At 40.5% G+C, this 17,169-nt stretch overlaps 1 protein-coding gene across 1 annotated transcript; it reads left to right on the forward strand.

Annotated features, from left to right (window-relative positions):
• The first annotated feature begins 10,722 nt into the window (after positions 1-10,722).
• Positions 10,723-11,652, forward strand: LOC138834221 (olfactory receptor 4X2-like). The gene has a single exon (XM_070032968.1). It carries the CDS (start codon positions 10,723-10,725, stop codon positions 11,650-11,652), a length of 930 nt encoding a protein of 309 aa, XP_069889069.1.
• The last annotated feature ends 5,517 nt before the right edge of the window (positions 11,653-17,169 follow it).

Below are 17,169 nucleotides of genomic sequence, written 5' to 3' on the forward strand. Positions count from 1 at the left end.
CTGTTCCAGGGAAGTATGTAGGATACCTTACTGAGAGAAAGAGACGCCTGAAAAAAAATGAAAATTATGACTTTACACCTATTCACCATATTATAGCACTTTAGAAAGTGCACACAGAACCCCTCTGTACATCACCTTTACAATAAAAGTAAATTAAATTTTAAAATAGGAAGTGCATATCAATTTCCAGTCCATATTTCTTATTCATCTATTTAGCCAGGGAGTGCTGATTTGACATCACACTCTAATAATCTATATAATTTTAATTTCTTTATTCTTATCATTATAGAAAAGATGTTCAAAGAAAAAAGATTAATCACCTATAATCACTCAGAAAAAAATAGTCATTTCTAAGATGCAGAAAAAGTCTTTCTGAATTTAAATTGAGGGAGTCTGTCTAATTTATCTCAAGGAATTTTGAATTTGGGGAATTATTCAAGTAAATAGCCTTTGTTTGTATTATTTTCACAATCTTTTGATAACTCTTCCTCTTGGGAAATCCTGCCGGTACACATCTGTTCCTGTCTACTTCTTTCTTTTTTCTGTCCCTGGGAAAATGTCCATTTTACATTGCTATAGCCAAACCACAAAATGGATCATTCATAAAGAGCAGAGAAGCCCCAGTTCTGCAAGTTAGGAAGTCTAAAAGCATGATGTACACTTCTCAGCATCTGGTGGTGGCCTGGGTCTTCCTATGGCATGACATGGTAAGACAGAGCAAGCACACCCCTTAATGTCAACAGAGAGAATTCTCTCACTACTAATTCTCCCTTTTCCCACATGGAGCTCTGGGCTGTCTTCTTTCTGTTGCACCTGTTTACCCAGAGGCTTTCACAAGTCTTACAGCTTAAGTAAATATATTTCTATGACAAGTGTTCAAAGGCCCCAGGAGAGCTGAACTCACTGCTCCTCTTTCTCCATCATTCTGCTATTATTTTTCCATGCACCCTCTACCATCCAAACTACTGAGAGATCCTGCACTGTTTGAAGTTCTCTGAGAGCCCGGCAACTGGCAGCAGCTTGTAACCACAAGCACCTTGTCAGACATAAAGTTTATTTTAGAAATTCGCTCTTTAAAAATTGAAAATGCATTGGGAGGGATGGTAGAGGAAAAACAAATGAGAGGTAACAATGTTCGATAGGAAATGTACTCGTTACCTTATACTCATGTAACTGTAACCCCTCTGTACAGTATCTTTACAATAAAAATACATATTAAAAAAAGAAAATGCATTGGGAGAAACAGGGGACAATGATGGAAGAGGTAACAGTGATCATAATGCATTGTGCTCATAAATTGACTAACTTGTTGAATTAAAATCCCTTTGTGAACTACTTAAAAATAACTTAAAGAACTGAAAATGTACTACAAACACTCAGAAACAGCATCAGTGCAGAAATCAGGCAGTGGTGTATGAGGCGGGCACTGATGGCTCATGCCTATAATCATAGCTACTCAGGAGGCTGAAATCTGAGAACCACAGTTCAAAGCCCACCCAGAAAGGGACTCATGGACTCATGAGACTCTAATCTCAAATCACCCACCAAAACGCTAGGAGTAGTACTGTGACTCAAATGACAGAGTGCTAGTCTTGAGAAAGAAAACTAAAGGACAGTGCTAAGACCTGAGTTCAAGCCCCTGAAGCACACAGAGAGGGGGAAGGAGAGGATGGGAGGGAAGGAGAGAGAAAGAGAGAGGAGAGGAGAGGAGAGAAGAGGAGAGGAGAGGAGAGGAGAGGAGAGGAGAGGAGAGGAGAGGAAGGGAGTGGTGTCAGGAAGGGGAGGGAAAGGAAAAGGAAGAATGGAGAAATAACTATAAATAAATAACTATAAATGCAACACTCAGTGCATATCATGTAGTCTCATCAAAAAATATACTGGCTTTTCTCCAGAGCCTAATGACACAATACAGACAGAGGATAGAGAAAAATACAGGAGAATTAGGAAGCCTGTGCCAATCTGTCCCAATCACAGGCTTCCACTTAGTGATTCACAAAAAAATACTCAGACCACCAAAATTGTAAAGGACTTTTAAAAATCATTAACTTTTATGATGTTTCCATTGTATCACAATAAAATCCTCGATGTAATTTAATTCTGTCAACTCCCCCAAAGAGTCAAATCCAACTAACCTATTGTGCAAACCACTGCTTATGTCTCTAAGAGAAAAATGAAAGTGTCCAATTTCTTATGGCTCCTGAGAAACGTCACACCTTACTTTGAGTTAAATCACCTACCTTTAGGAAAGAAGGACTGGCATTGCTCTGCTCTTCCTTGGAACGAGGAATTTACCCGAATGGATGGCAAAACGCACTCACTGTGTCTTCAGCTCAGCGTGAAGTTAGCCCCTCTGCTGGAATAGATGACCACTCAATAGCCTCTTCTGGCTTGTGAAAAACAGAGCTGCAAAGGAGCATTGGATTCCTTCCTTTCAATCTGGGTTTTGGACATAGGAAGTCCTTTGATGACTATTGCCACCCAGCAGATTGCTCATCAAAGTCCTCACACTCAGCTAAGCCATTCTAGATGGCCAAAATGAACTGAAGGTGGTATTCTAACCCCAACTCTCCCTAGATAAGGTGACAGAGGTGAAGGAGTTGGCCACCTTCCCCAAACCACACAGTTATCTACCAAGTGCCAACTCAGAAATCAGTGCTCCTTCAAACACTAGGAGGCTGCTTCGATGACTCAAAGCTCCCATTGCCATTGCAATTCAACAATATCTCACCTTGTCCCCAAAGGGGTAAAAAATCAGCTCCTGGGAGCTGTTAAAAACAAAGACATCTAAAGTAAATCATAAAATAAAAGGAAAAGGAAAGGGATATCGATGTTAACATTTGGGTTTAAGACATGTAAAGAATAACTAAAAGCCATTTAAAGAGCAGCAAACCCAGAGAATGTAGGTTTTTCTTTTGATGAGAAAATTCTACCCACTCATTCACATAGTTCATGGGAGGTGATTAAATCCTGAGAACCCTAAACTATTTATAATAAATTAAGAAACATACTATAATCATGGGAGCAACTGCCCTTTGGGAATTTTTTCTCTAGTGTCAAACTCAACTATGAGTTGAAGAAAGGTTCAAAATGTGTTTCAACACAACAATTCAAAGAAAAGTTGGACAAATGGGATTGCATTAAACTACAGAAGCAAAGGACAGAAATAGCAAGATACATAGAAAGCCCTCAGACTAGGAGGAGATCTTCACTAACTATACAACAGACAGGGACCTACCATCGAAAATATACCTACAGCTCAAGCTAAATTCTACCAGGCCTTTAAAGAACTAACACCAAAGCTGCTCAATTTATTTAATAAAGATAAAAATAAATGCTACCAAAATGAACTCACAATTACGGTAATAACAGATGCTGACTAAAGGCATAGGAAATATATCCATTAAAGTAATGGGAGGAAATTGCCCCAATCTGAAGACAAGATGCTCATGTCATTACAAGGGCCGTTAGGACTCTAGACAAGACTAGAATAAAACACATCAACATCATATTATGTTTAAAACACTAAGTATAGTGAACAAGGGAAAGATACTAAAAGCTGCAAGTAACAGGAACCAAGTCATCTACAAAGGCAGATACATCAGCATAACTACAGGTACCTACACAGAAACTTGAAAAGCTAAGAGCAATGTATTTTAAAGTCTAAAGAAAATAAATGCTGGGCTGGGAAGTTGGCTCAGTGGTAGAGTGCTTGCCTTGCATGCCTGAGGTCCTGGGTTCAATTCCTCAGCACCACATAAGCAAAAAGAAAAAAGCCAGAAGTGGTGCTGTGGCTCAAATGGCAGAGCGCTAGCCTTGAGCTGAAGAGCTGAGGGACAGTGCCCAGGCCCAGAGTTCAGGCCCCATGACCAGACCCAAAAAAAAAAAAAAAAAATGCCAACCTAGATTACTCTACCCAGCAATGCTATCGTTCTTGTATCAATTTCAACAGGTTTCATTGCTTTATTTCATGTATATAAAAATAAATGTATGTATAAATTATGTCAACCATATTTGCCCTTCATACCTTCCTTCACAGTCTCCTTCTTCCCATGATTATAGTTCTGTCCTTTATTTTTCAGGTCTTAGATTCCACATGTGAGAGAACATATGGTATTTGGCTTAGTTACTTCACTTTATATGATCATCTCCAGTTTTGTCCATGTTCCTGAAAATGAGATAATTTCATTGTTCTTTATGGCTGAAAGACTTCTCCATTATGTACTAAAATTTCTTTATACTGGTTGGTGGTCATCTAGGTTTTTGCTACTGTGACTAGTGCTGCAATAACATGGATGACATAGAAAGGATAATTTTGATAAGGATACAGTGTGTGCATATATGGAAATAGTACAGTAAAACTCCTGTGTCCAAGGAATAGATGTTAACAAAAAATGTTATAAAGACAAATGAAATAATGTCATCTGCATGGAACTATATGGAACTGGAGATCATCATGTTAAGTGAAATAAGATAGACTCAGAAGCAAAAACTGCTTCTCACTCTCAGATACAAAATACTGGGTGCTGTAAGAACATTTTCATACATGCATACAATAACTTTGATCATATTCATCTCCCACTAGCCTCTATTGTATCCCTTCATCCTTCTACACACCCCACTCCCTAAGTAGCGATGCTTCTTCTTCCATTATTTTTTCCATTATCTTTTCCCAAATTCTAGATTTTTGAAATGATAATAGATAATTTGGTGTTTGCACGTGCAAAAGCTATTTTAAATCTTAATATCTCATTATATAATGATTAGACAACTGAAACAATTTAATAAATTAAATATCACATGCAAAAAAAGTCTCATTATAGTTTTCTTACTTTCTAAATTTTCTCAGGGATAGAGCGTTATCTGTAAGTAGCACTACACAGGGCATATTTTATTTTAAAAAGAATTTAAACCATACACAGATGTGGTCTAAGCAATTATAAGAACTGCCAACATCCAAATTCAATGACTATTATCAACTCAGGGAACATTTCCTCCCATCTTTATGGTGGCATCAGCTCTAGAGACTCTGTGTCGGATGGCTATGCAATGTCAAGCTCTCCTTTTCCCTGTAGGACATTTCACCGCATTCCTGGTCTCTACCTCCCCATGTCAGTGGCAATCCTCTTCTCCAGTAGAAAATGCCTCCAAGCCAGGGGTGGATGGCTCATGCCTGTAATCCTAGCTATTCAGGAGGCTGAGATCTGAGGATCACAGTTCAAAGCCAGCCTGGGCAGGAGAGACCATGAGACTCCTATCTCCAATAAACCACTAGAAAACCAGAAGTGGCACTGTGGCTCAAGTGGTACAGTGCTTGGCTTGAGCTGAAGAGCTGAAGATAGCATCCAGGCCCAGAGTTCAGGCCCCACAACCAACCAAAAAAAAAAAAAAAGGATAGGAATCCATGGAACATTCCTCAATACAATAAAGGCTGTATATGACAAACCTACAGCCAGCATTATACTTAATGGTGAAAATCTAAAGCCATTTCCTCTTAACTCAGGAACAAGACAAGGATGTCTACCCTCTCCACTTCTCTTCAATCTAGTATTAGAATGCCTAGCTACAGCAATAAGACAAGATGCAAACATAAAGGGGATCCAAATAGGGAAAGAAATAAAACTCTCCCTCTTTGCAGATGACATGATCTTATATTTAAAGAATCCCATGGACTCCACTCTCAAATTATTCAAGCTGATTCAAAACTATGGCAAAGTAGCAGGGTATAAAATTAATCCTCAAAAATCAATGGCTTTTCTGTATGCCAAACAATGAGAAAAGTGTGGCTGAAATTAGGAAAGCAACTCCATTTGTAATAGCCCCACAAAAAATAAAATACCTAGGAATTAACTTAACCAAAGAACTGGAGGACCTCTATGATGAAAACTTTAAAAACTTGAAAAAGGAAATCAAAACAGAACTTAGAAGGTGGCAAAAACTCCCATGCTCCTGGATTGGAAAGATGAACATCGTGAAAATGGCAATACTTCCCAAGGCTATCTACAAATTCAACACGATACCTATCAAAATTCCAACCTCATTCTTCAAGGAAATAGAAGAGGCAATCCAAAACTTCATATGGAACAATAAAAGACCCCGAATAGCAAAACGATCCTCAACAGAAAAAACAGTGCTGGAGGAATATCAATAACAAGTTTCAAACTCTACTACAAAGCCATAGTAATCAAAACAGCTTGGTACTGGCACAAGAACAGACCTCAGGACCAATGGAATAGAATTGAAAACCCAGAAAGGAACCTCTTCAGTAAATGGTGCTGGCAAAATTAGTTAACTACTTGTAGAAAACTAAAGCTAGATCCTTATATATCACCCTGAACCAGAATCAAGTCCAAATGGATCAAAGACCTCAGAGTAAAAGCAGACACTCTGAAAACATTACAGGATGGAATAGGAGAAACCCTAGGTCTCCTTGGCACAGCCCAAAATTTTCTTAATAGAGACTCAGAAACACAACAAATCCAAGAAAGGTTGGGCAAATGGGATTACATGAAATTGCAGAGCTTCTGCATGGCAAAGGACATAGCTAGCAAGATCAATAGAAAGCCCCCGGATTGGGAGAAGATTTTCACTAGCCATACAATGGACAAGGGTCTCATATCTAAAATATACCTGGAACTCAAAAAATTAAATCCCCCAACAACAAACCCTAAAAGAAAACTTCCCAATAAATAAGTGGGCTAAAGACTTAAAGAGGAAATTTCTCTAAAGAGGAAAGAAAGATGGCCAATAGACACATGAAGAAATGTTCAACCTCTCTAGCCATAAAAGAAATGGAAATCAAAACAACATTCAGATACCACCTCACCCCAGTTAGAATGGCTATAATCAAGAACTCTAATAACAACATATACTGGAGGGGATGTGGACAGAAGGGAACCTTACTGCATTGTTGGTAGGAGTGTAAACTTGTTCAACCACTTTGGAAAGCAGTATGGAGGTTCCTCAAAAGACTCCACATAGATCTCCCCTATGACCCAGCAATCCCACTTTTGGGCATTGACACAAATGTTCACAAACAAGAACACACTAAAGCTACCAGCATGACTATGTTTATTGCAGCATTATTTACCATAGCTAAGATATGGAACCAACCCAGATGCCCCTCAGTAGATGAATGGATCAAGAAAACGTGGTATATATACACAATGGAATTCTATGCCTCCATCAGAAAGAAGAATGACATTGCCCCATTTGTTAGGAAATGGAAAGACTTGGAAAAAAATTATATTAAGTGAAGTAAGTCAGGCCCAAAGAAACATAAGTCCCATGGTTTCCCTTATTTGCAATAACTAGTATATGTCTGAGTCAAGCAGAAAAGGTCAGATAAGTTGATGTTAAGGGAATGAATCCTAAGATATGTATTCAAATGTTTTTTTTTTCTTTCATGCGATTGTTTCTAACACATTTATAAGATGATTTCTTTGTGGCTTTGTATGTCCCTCCCCCACAGTATAACCCCTGCTTTCACTGTATTTGATATCGGTATAATTTGTGGAGGGGAAAGGAAAAAACAAATCGTTTAAATAGGGATACAGATGGACTCATTGCAACAATGAGATGTACAAGTCGTTATGTCAAAAACGAACTTCACAACTTTGGTGTGGGGGGAGGAGAATTGGGTGGGGGGGCAGGGGATGGATGGGAAGGGATGGGAAGGGGAAACAAAGGAGGAGGCTACAATGCTTGATAAGAAATGTACTCATTATCTTGCCCATGTAATTGTAACCCCTCTGTACAGTATGTTCACAATAAAAAAAAAGAAAGAAAATGCCTCTAGACACCAACTAAAGTCCCCTGGGGGAATCACCCCTAACTAAAAACTATATATCTGCACTTCCATGCCACAGACAAGGAAATGCACTATTTCTGTTTTCTGACACCTGTGTCATCCTTAATTTATGGACCTTAAACATGCCTTTTTTTAACTAAAGCCAAAGGATGAAGTTCACCATGAGCAGATGAGATCTGATCAGTCTCTGTACTGCTCCAGATAGGCAGATGCTCTGTGAGCACTGGGCACATTTACTTTGTTCACCTTTTTCATTGATTTCTGAAGTTGTCTCCTACAAGGACTCTGAGGCTTGCCACCCATGGGATGCTGGGCTTGATTAGAAAGAGGTGAAGGTGCAGATCCCCGAAGACCCATGTCTCCTCACCTGATCATGCTTAGTATTTAAGCAATGTACATGTAAAGCTGAACTGTCCGAGTTCTCCATCCTCCGTGGCACATCTGGCAGGTAAGTCTGCTTTGCTCTTGTTTATATACCAAGTCAGTTTGAAACCTCCAAGTATTTCATTCTCCATACTCTCAAGTCTAAATCTACAGGGGGATATGTGGTCCATCTTGCCACACCACAGAAGGCTGTGTTCAGTAGATTGACCACATCCTATTCCATTGATTAACCAGGAAACTTATGTGAGACCAGGGAAGTCTTCTGTCTCTGTGTTCAGTTCACAACACAAAAGATCGCCATGGTAAGACTATCAGAGAAACACTAGTGTGATTTTGGTTTTCTGCTTCTGAGCTTCTTTTGCATGTAGTGACTTGTTCTGATTCAGAAGCAAAGGGATGGCACCAGGAGGCACGTGGCATTTCACGAAGTACAAATCCATGACTGAAACACTGTGTCAGGCCCTAGTGAGATTCAGGGATAGATGAGGTGTGATATCAGAACTTTAGAACTTTTGGTCTTTCCATATTTCATGACCTCCTACATAGGGTATTGAATAGCATGGTAAGAAGGCTGGTGATGTTAGTCTCCATTCTTTCTTCATCCTTCTGACATTCACTGAATGCTACTTTGTGAAGCACTCATAAAGCACAGGAGATGGAGTGGTAAGACATGACCTCTCCTCTCAGGAATCTCACACTGCAGTGGACCAGAGGACCGCATATAACTATTCTAATTCAGCATAGTCAGTTCTGTAATTCCACAATGTCCTTAGAGGAGAGGGGCTATGAGGAGTGAGGAGATCAACATTTTACTTCTGAGCAGAATCTAGCCAATGACTGGCCTGGAATGTAACTTATCCTGGGAAAGGATACGGACTCTAATGGTGAGGTCCATATTAACTGTGTGTTACATTTACTGACCTAGAGTTCAAGAAATTTTAGATATCATATACCAATGACTTGGGACCCTTGAACGTAAACACAAGTGTCTGGATTGTTCGCGCTGCTTTCCTCCCTGAACGGAAGAATTCTCCAGTAAATAAGTATTTAGGAATGTCTCTGTTCTCTTGGTTTCTGTAACTGTAAGTTATTCAGTGAGTTTCGTTGGGCTCATGGTGGTCTAAGCACCTTGCCCTGACAGATAAGTGAAGGAAGATAGTTTTGTGGTATGCATGGAAATTATCTATCTTGGTCAATATGGGAGTCTCGTTATATGACGCGCCTTGGACCAGGTGCAGCATGGACAGTGTGCAGAATCTGTCCACAAGGAGTCTCAGTGATATCCAGGAGTGTTAGAAAGCTAGACTGCCAGAAAAAGAATGCATTAGAGCATAAGTGGGAACTGTAGAGATATGCAGGGGCTTTGTGGGTGCAGGGGGTATAAGATTGGAGGAAATGAAAGAGTCCAAAAAGTGAAGAATTTGGAATGGATTGGGCTACATGGTAAGGATATGTTCATCAAGGAATCCACTGAGTTAGGAGGCAAAGCAGAAATAAGGCCGGAGATCAGCTTTCCATTCCTCTTAGGGAATGAATGTTGAATGTTAAAATTTCCAGGGACAGCTCTTTTAACGATGCTGATGGGTTCATTGGGGAGAATTGAGAACATTGTCCTGCAAACCAAGGAAAGAAAGGGGTCGAGGAGAAGGAAATGCACGCAAGATGCAAGTGAATAATGTGTGATAACCTTCCATGCAATACAGAGATACCTTCCACAGACACAGCAGCACATCCTGCCTGTCCATTGTCCAAAGGATGGACTTACTTAAAAAAAAAAATAGGTCTCTGCCCTCTGGTCTGTTTGCATTACTCTACCCTCTGCATACAGTGATTTACTTTCCAGTTGACAAACATTCTTGATAATTCCCCCATTGAACTCAGGAGACAGGTTTTCAAGAACTAGGAGTATTCTAGCTAGAGCTTTTTGTTTTGTTTTGTTTTTTGTTTTTTAATAAGTTTTTTTAATGTGAAAATGCCGTACAGAGGGGTTACAATTACATGAGCAAGGTAATCAGTACATTTCTTATCAAGCATTGTTGCCTCCTCCTTTGTTTTTCCCCTACCATCCCTGCCCTCCCATCTCCACGACTACACTCCCCTCCCTCCACCCCTCCCCAAAGTTGTAGAATTCGTTTTTCGACATAGCGTCTTGTATATCTCATTGTTGCAATGGGTCCACCTGTATCCCTAGATAAATGATTTGTTTTTTCCTTTCCCCTCCCCAAATGATACCAACATCGAATGCAGTGAAAACAGGAGCTATACCATGGGGGAGGGACATACAAAGCAACAAAAAAAAATCATGTGGTACCTTATAAATACCTTAGAAACAATATCTAGCTACAGCCTTACATCGCCTCTCTAATCTAGCCACAATACAATGCTGCCACACTTGCACTCTGCCTGTGTCTTCCTTGGCTTCTCCTCCTCTCTCACAGCTAGCTCTAAGATGCCCACTCATGAACAACCCTTCGTTTTGTATTATTTCAGATCACATGAGCACAAAATGGCTGCCTCTTAGTGGTGTCCACATGGCTGACATCCACAATGTGACTGAATTCATATTTCTGGGACTTTCTTCTAACCAGAAGGTAGAGAGGGTTTGCTTTGTGATATTTCTGCTCTTGTACACAGCTGTGGTCCTGGGGAATCTCCTCATCGTGCTCACCGTAGCCACCAGCAGGAGCCTGGGGTCCCCCATGTACTTCTTCCTCTGCCATCTGTCTTTTGTGGAGATCTGCTACTCCTCCTCCACGGCCCCCAAACTCATCTCAGACCTTTTGGCAGAAAGAAAAGCCATATCTCTATGGGGATGCATGGCACAGGTTTTCTTCTTCCACCACTTTGGTGGCATTGAGATGTTCCTTCTCACGGTGATGGCCTATGACCGCTATGTGGCCATCTGCAGGCCCCTGCACTACACCAGCATCATGAACCGGAAGGTGTGTGCAGTCCTGGTGGGAACAGCATGGTTGGGAGGTTTTGTGCATTCCTTTGCTCAGATCCTTCTCATCTTCCACTTGCCCTTCTGCGGCCCCAACATCATTGACCACTATTTCTGTGACATCCTTCCCCTGCTTAAACTTGCCTGCGTAGACACCTACCTCATTGGGCTGCTGATCGTTTCCAACGGGGGCACCCTGTCTGTGGTCAGTTTTGCGGTCCTCTTGGCATCCTATGTGGTCATTCTGTGGCACCTGAGGACTCAGAGCGCTGAGGGGCGGCGCAAAGCCCTCTCCACCTGCGGCTCCCATGTCACCGTGGTCACCCTCTTCTTTGTACCCTGTGTCTTCATCTACCTGAGGCCTTCTGCCACACTGCCTGTGGACAAATTGGTAGCGGTGTTCTACACGGTAATAACTCCCCTCCTGAACCCCATCATCTACTCCCTGAGGAATGCGGAAGTGAAGAAGGCGGTGAAGAAGCTGTGGATCAGGACGACAAAACTAAATGAAAACTAGAGGCTGAGTCTGGTCATGTCTTGGTAATATTGTTGACTCCAAATGGAAGAGGCAGAAGGATTTATCATAGAATGTTTTGGTCTAGTGTCCATCTTCCAAGTTGTCATTTTACCCTTGCAACATACTTTTCCTTATAGATATATTGTAAGATGCCTATCCATTTTTAATTCTTTCTAACTTCCACTCCTATTAATAGCACCTTAGAGATAACCAGAGTGGTAAGCAATTATATTCCAGAGGTTCTTTAGATTCACTGTTACTTTGTTAATGAGTATGGAGTAGCCAGGCACCAGGGGCTCACATCTGTCATCCTAGCTACTCAAGAGGAGTTACTCTGACAAGCTCAGTTCAAAGCCAGCCTAAGCAGGAAAGTCTGTGAGACTCTTATCTCCAATGAACTGTCAGAAAAAGCAAGAAGTATAGCATGGTGGCTCAAGTGGTAGAGTGCTAACCTTGAGCAAAAGAAGCTCAGGGACAGTGCCCTGAGTTCACACCCCAGGACCAGCAAGAAGAAAACAAGCAAAAGAGTATGGAGGTGTCTTGTCAAACCACTGAAGCACACCTCCAAGCCTTCATTACACTCGTTGGTTTTGATATGGCGTCTCACTTCCTGCCAGTGCCTGCACCGAAAACCACAATCCTCCTGTTTTTCACTTCCTACACCATAACTGGGGTCACCAGCCCATGTATCCTACTCAACTGTTTCCATTTAGATGGAGTCCAGCAGGTTTTCCTATCCGCACCAGCTTGGAACCACAAACCTAACCTCAAACTCCCACACACCTTGGATGATAGGCACTAACTACCATCCCTGGAATGAGCCACCAGCCCCGAGCAAGGCCTTTGACTCACAATGTCAAACTCATTCACATGTCTTAGGAAAGACATACAACCCTGGAATTAAATACTTTTTCTAGTGTTAAAACTTTTCATTAGCATATTCCAAAAATAAATGTATTCCAATCATTAAAATCAGTTGAACTTAAATAAAGTGGGTCACTCTAACTCAACAGCATGTTACAACCTACAGAAAACAGCGTACATTGCACTTTAGATGGTACCCTCCTCCAACCCAGCTTTTTCCCTCACCGATGTGCAGGTTCATTTTCTTCCCTGCCAGACAAGTATATAGAGAAGCAGGCACAGACTTTGTGACCCACAGTTCTCGATTCCCTGATGTGAAAGGGGCAATAGGATGAGGTGAAGTGTAACTTTCTATCCCCCATATAAAATCGCCTAAGTGAACATCATGAGGAATGAGCTCAATCATTGCCACATGTCACCTGATATGACACACCTGAGAAGCAGGCAGCACTACATCATTATATTGGCATTCCTACCAAAAACACACAACCCAGATCTACCCGTGCAAAGCACAAAGGGAGATCCAACATGAACAACAGTCTGCAAAAACATGGTCCTTCACTCTTCAAAAGTGTCAAGATGAAGGAAGATTGAAGGATTATACACATTGAAGATGATGACAACTGAATGAACACCTGGTTTGGATCTCCTATTAAGATTAAAGGATATTTGTGGGAAAAACTCTGTAAATGGCATGAAGAATTTGGATAAATTTTGATTTCCTTGTTTAAATAATTTTAATAGGTTTATACCTCATAGAATATGCTTCGGTTTAGGAATTAATCGTTGATATATCCAGAGATAAAAGGTCAATTGTGTTGGCAGTACTCAAATATTCCCCCCCAAAAAAAGAATATTTTCAATGACTATATTTAAGGTTTACATGTTCTTTGGGCATATATATATATATATATATATATATATATATATATATATATATAAAAGCATATCTATCACTTTCCATGCTTGGATTTTTATAGTGAATACCTAAAATCCATAGCAAATTTTCAGTAATGCATTATCTTTTGAACTATAGTTATCATACTGTACATTAGATCCCTAGACTAATTCATGCTATAAAATTACAGGTTTGCTTCCTTTGACCTCTTTCCCCTGTATGAGAAAAATTCTAGCCATCTTTGTGTCTATACACCTATTTACTTGTTGAGAAAATTAGAAATAACAAAAGTGAAGAAAAACACATTTATTTAGGGAATGTTGCTTGAGAAAAACAGTAAATAATCTTCGTACTAGTTTGCAAACTTTTGTAAGCCAAATAATTTTACAATGAAAAGCTTTATATGTCTATCGAGTGTTTGCATTTGATTAGCATTTTGCTGATTTTGTGTCTATTTGTGTCAGTACTGGAGCTTGAACTCAGGGCCTGGGCATTGTCTCTTTTTGCCCAAGATTGGTGTTCTACCACTTGGGCCACACGTCTACTGCCAGGTGTGGTTAATTGGTAAAAATCTCACAGACTTTTCTGCCTGGGCTAGCCTTAAACCTTGAACTTCAGATCTCAGCCTCCTGAGTAGCTAGGATTACAGGCGTGAGCCACTGGTGCCCAGAAAGGTGCTTTCTTTCCTAATAATCTTGGTTATGATTAAATTTTCCATTTGATTCCCCACTTCCACAGTAAATAAGTAAAATGTCTCTTACATTTTCAAGCTTTACATTTCTACCATGATCCATTTTTTCTATTAATTTATTCCATGCTTTTGTGTTTAAATCATCTTGTACCATTAGGTAAGTAAGTACATGTTGTCTTTGAAAAGTTACTTCAAGTTTTAATCTTTAATTGTATGTACAGGTAATATAGCCAGAGGCTTAGAATAAAATGCAAAGATATATAAATGACATGATTTATTCTATATTCTCAATTCCTTTCTTGTTTTTATTCATTCCACTTTTGAGTTTATTTAAGCAAATACATATATAAAATGTACACTCTCATTTATCTCAACCTTTTACATACAAGCCTTTTACCAGACAAGAAAAGCAACAGAATCTATCTCTACCAGACCTATCCCATAAAAAATACAAATAGAAGTTCTTCAATGAGAGAGGAAGATAGTTGTGGATAAGAAAGAAAGAAAACATAAGAAGGTATAAAACTCACTGGAGAGTAGTCACATGGATATATTAGGAATATTCACATATTATAGATATGGCAAATAGGCCATTGATGCCAAAAGTATGAAAGCTAAAATGAAAATAATTTAAAATAATAACTATATCAGACATGGTGGTACATCATATACACCTCTAACCATATACACCTCTAACCATAGCACTCAGGGCTGAGGCAGCAGACAAGCCAATTCTCAGCCACCATGAACTACATAGTGAGATCCTGTCTCCAGGGTCATAATAATGATATTAATAATAATAATAACTACTTTAATAAGTTATATATAGCTAATAGTCAATACCAAAAGATGTAAATTGGGGTATCAAATGTTAGTGTTTAGATGCTGTAGTATCACACAAAATAAAGTTTATATACAGGGCCAGGCACCAGTGGCTCAGGTCTGTATTCCTAGTTCCTCAGGAAGCTGAGATCTGAGGATCACGATTCAAGCCAGCCCAGGCAAGAAAGTCCATGAAACTCTTATCTCCAATAAACTACTCAGAAAAAGCCAGAAGTGGAGATGTGGTTCAAGTGGTAGAGTGCTAGCCTTGAGCACAAAGAAGCTCAGGGACAGTGCCCAGGTCCTGAGTTCAAGCCCCAGGACTGGCCAAAAAAAAGGAAGGAAGGAAGGAAGGAAGGAAGGAAGGAAGGAAGGAAGGAAGGAAGGAAGGAAGGAAGGAAGGAAGGAAGGAAGGAAGGAAGGAAGAAAGAAAGAAAGAGAAGATTCACGTATAAAAAAAGCTTGGGGGGCTGGGAAGATGGCTCAGTGGTAGAGCGCTTGCCTTGCATGCCTGAGGCCCTGGGTTCAATTCCTCAGCACCACATAAGCAAAAAGAAAAAAGCCGGAGTGGCGCTGTGGCTCAAGTGGTAGAGCACTAGCCTTGAGCAGAAGAGCTGAGGGACAGCGCCCAGGCCCAGAGTTCAGGCCCCACAACCGGACCCAAAAAATAAAAAGCTTGGATGCCAGATGATAGGGTAGTAATTATATCATAAAGGCTCTAATTTATCAGGGGATTCATCCATAGATGGATTCATAACTTAGTGGCATTGTTGGGAGAAGATGCAAGGAGGTGAGGACAAATTGGATAGAGTGGATCTCAGGGAAGGATTTATCTTGTCCCTGGCCTTTCTCTCTTTCTCCCCCTACCTCTCTCCCTCTCTCCCTTTCTCCCTCTCTCCCTTTCTCTCCCTGTCTCTCTCCCTCTCTCTCCCTCTCTCCCTCTCTTTCCCTCTCTCCCTCTTTCTCTCCCTCTCTCTTTCTCTCCCTCTCTCCCTTTCTCCCTCTCTCTCCCTCTCTCCCTCTCTCTCCTTCTCTTTCTCTCTCCCTCTTTTTCTCTCTCTTCTTCCCTCTCCCTCCCTCTCCCTCTCCCTCTCTCTCTCTTTCCCTCTCTCCCTCTCTCTCTCCCTCTCTTTCTCTCCCTCTCTCTCTCCCTCTCTCTCTTTCTCTCTCCCTCTTTTTCTCTCTCCCTCCCTCTCCCTCTCTCTCCCTCTCCCTCTCCCTCTCTCTCTCCCCCCCCTCTCTCTCCTCCTCAGCATGGTATTGAAGAAAGAGAAAGCAATAGATGACATTATTCTGATTAAGATATAATATATGCTCATATGCAAAAGACTACAATGAAACTCCTTAGTACAACTCATGTACACTAACAAAAAGTGACAGGAAAGCAAACCAGACACTGTTGAGAGATGGGTATCAGCGGGGGAGGGAGGGTGAATATGCTTGAAGAACTTTATCTACAATTGTGAAAACGGAATGATGAAACCTGTGGTCATTTTTAGGAAAGGGGAGAGGAAAAAAGGAAAGATTGGGGGAGGGGATAGTGGAGAACACACTGTTCCCACTGAAGGAGAAAATTAGATTGATACCTTTATCATCAAATGTTTGAAGATAATTCATCTGGTTGGTTCCTTTGTTAAACAAAGAGGAGACAAATAAAGGGGAAGATAACAAGGAAAGGAAAAGAAGGAGGAAGGAAGTAGGGAGAGGGATAGCAAAATCAATTTATCCCACAAACGTGTGATAGAATGTTTTCTGTAGAGGGAAGCAGGTGGATGCAGAAATAACTCCTAATACTGAGTAGCACAATCAATTAACTGTAGGTGACGACAATTAATGAAATGTCAAAATAGAGAGTACAGAGAATTTCAAATGCTCCCAACACAGACAATGAATAATCTCTGTGTGGTAATTTATACCAATTATCCTGATGTGTTCATTGAACATTTAACATGTCTTGAATTGTCCCACTACAACCCACATGTGTGTAAAATTACTATGGAGAGAATGAAACAGAGAAGGACAAAGGAATTCTTAACATTTAAAACATTTTCCAAACACTCTCCCTGCCACGTGCACTTGGTAGGGACCTTCTTCTGGTTGCCCAAATCTATGCTATTGTGGGCATCCTTGACTAATCAAGTTCCATAAGGTCAAATGAGAATATCAACCCCAGTCCTTGGAAGAATAGACCAGAATACCCAAGAGTGCGGACACTAAAGAGAATCACGACCATAGTGTCATC

Source organism: Dipodomys merriami, unplaced genomic scaffold (assembly GCF_024711535.1).
Source record: "Dipodomys merriami isolate MVZ:Mamm:240054 unplaced genomic scaffold, mDipMer1.0.p SCAF_21, whole genome shotgun sequence".
Taxonomy (NCBI): domain Eukaryota; kingdom Metazoa; phylum Chordata; class Mammalia; order Rodentia; family Heteromyidae; genus Dipodomys; species Dipodomys merriami.

Excerpts from the sequence above, each read along its gene's own strand:
- LOC138834221 (XM_070032968.1), top strand. The coding sequence starts at position 10,723 with ATGGCTGACATCCACAATGTGACTGAATTCATATTTCTGGGACTTTCT.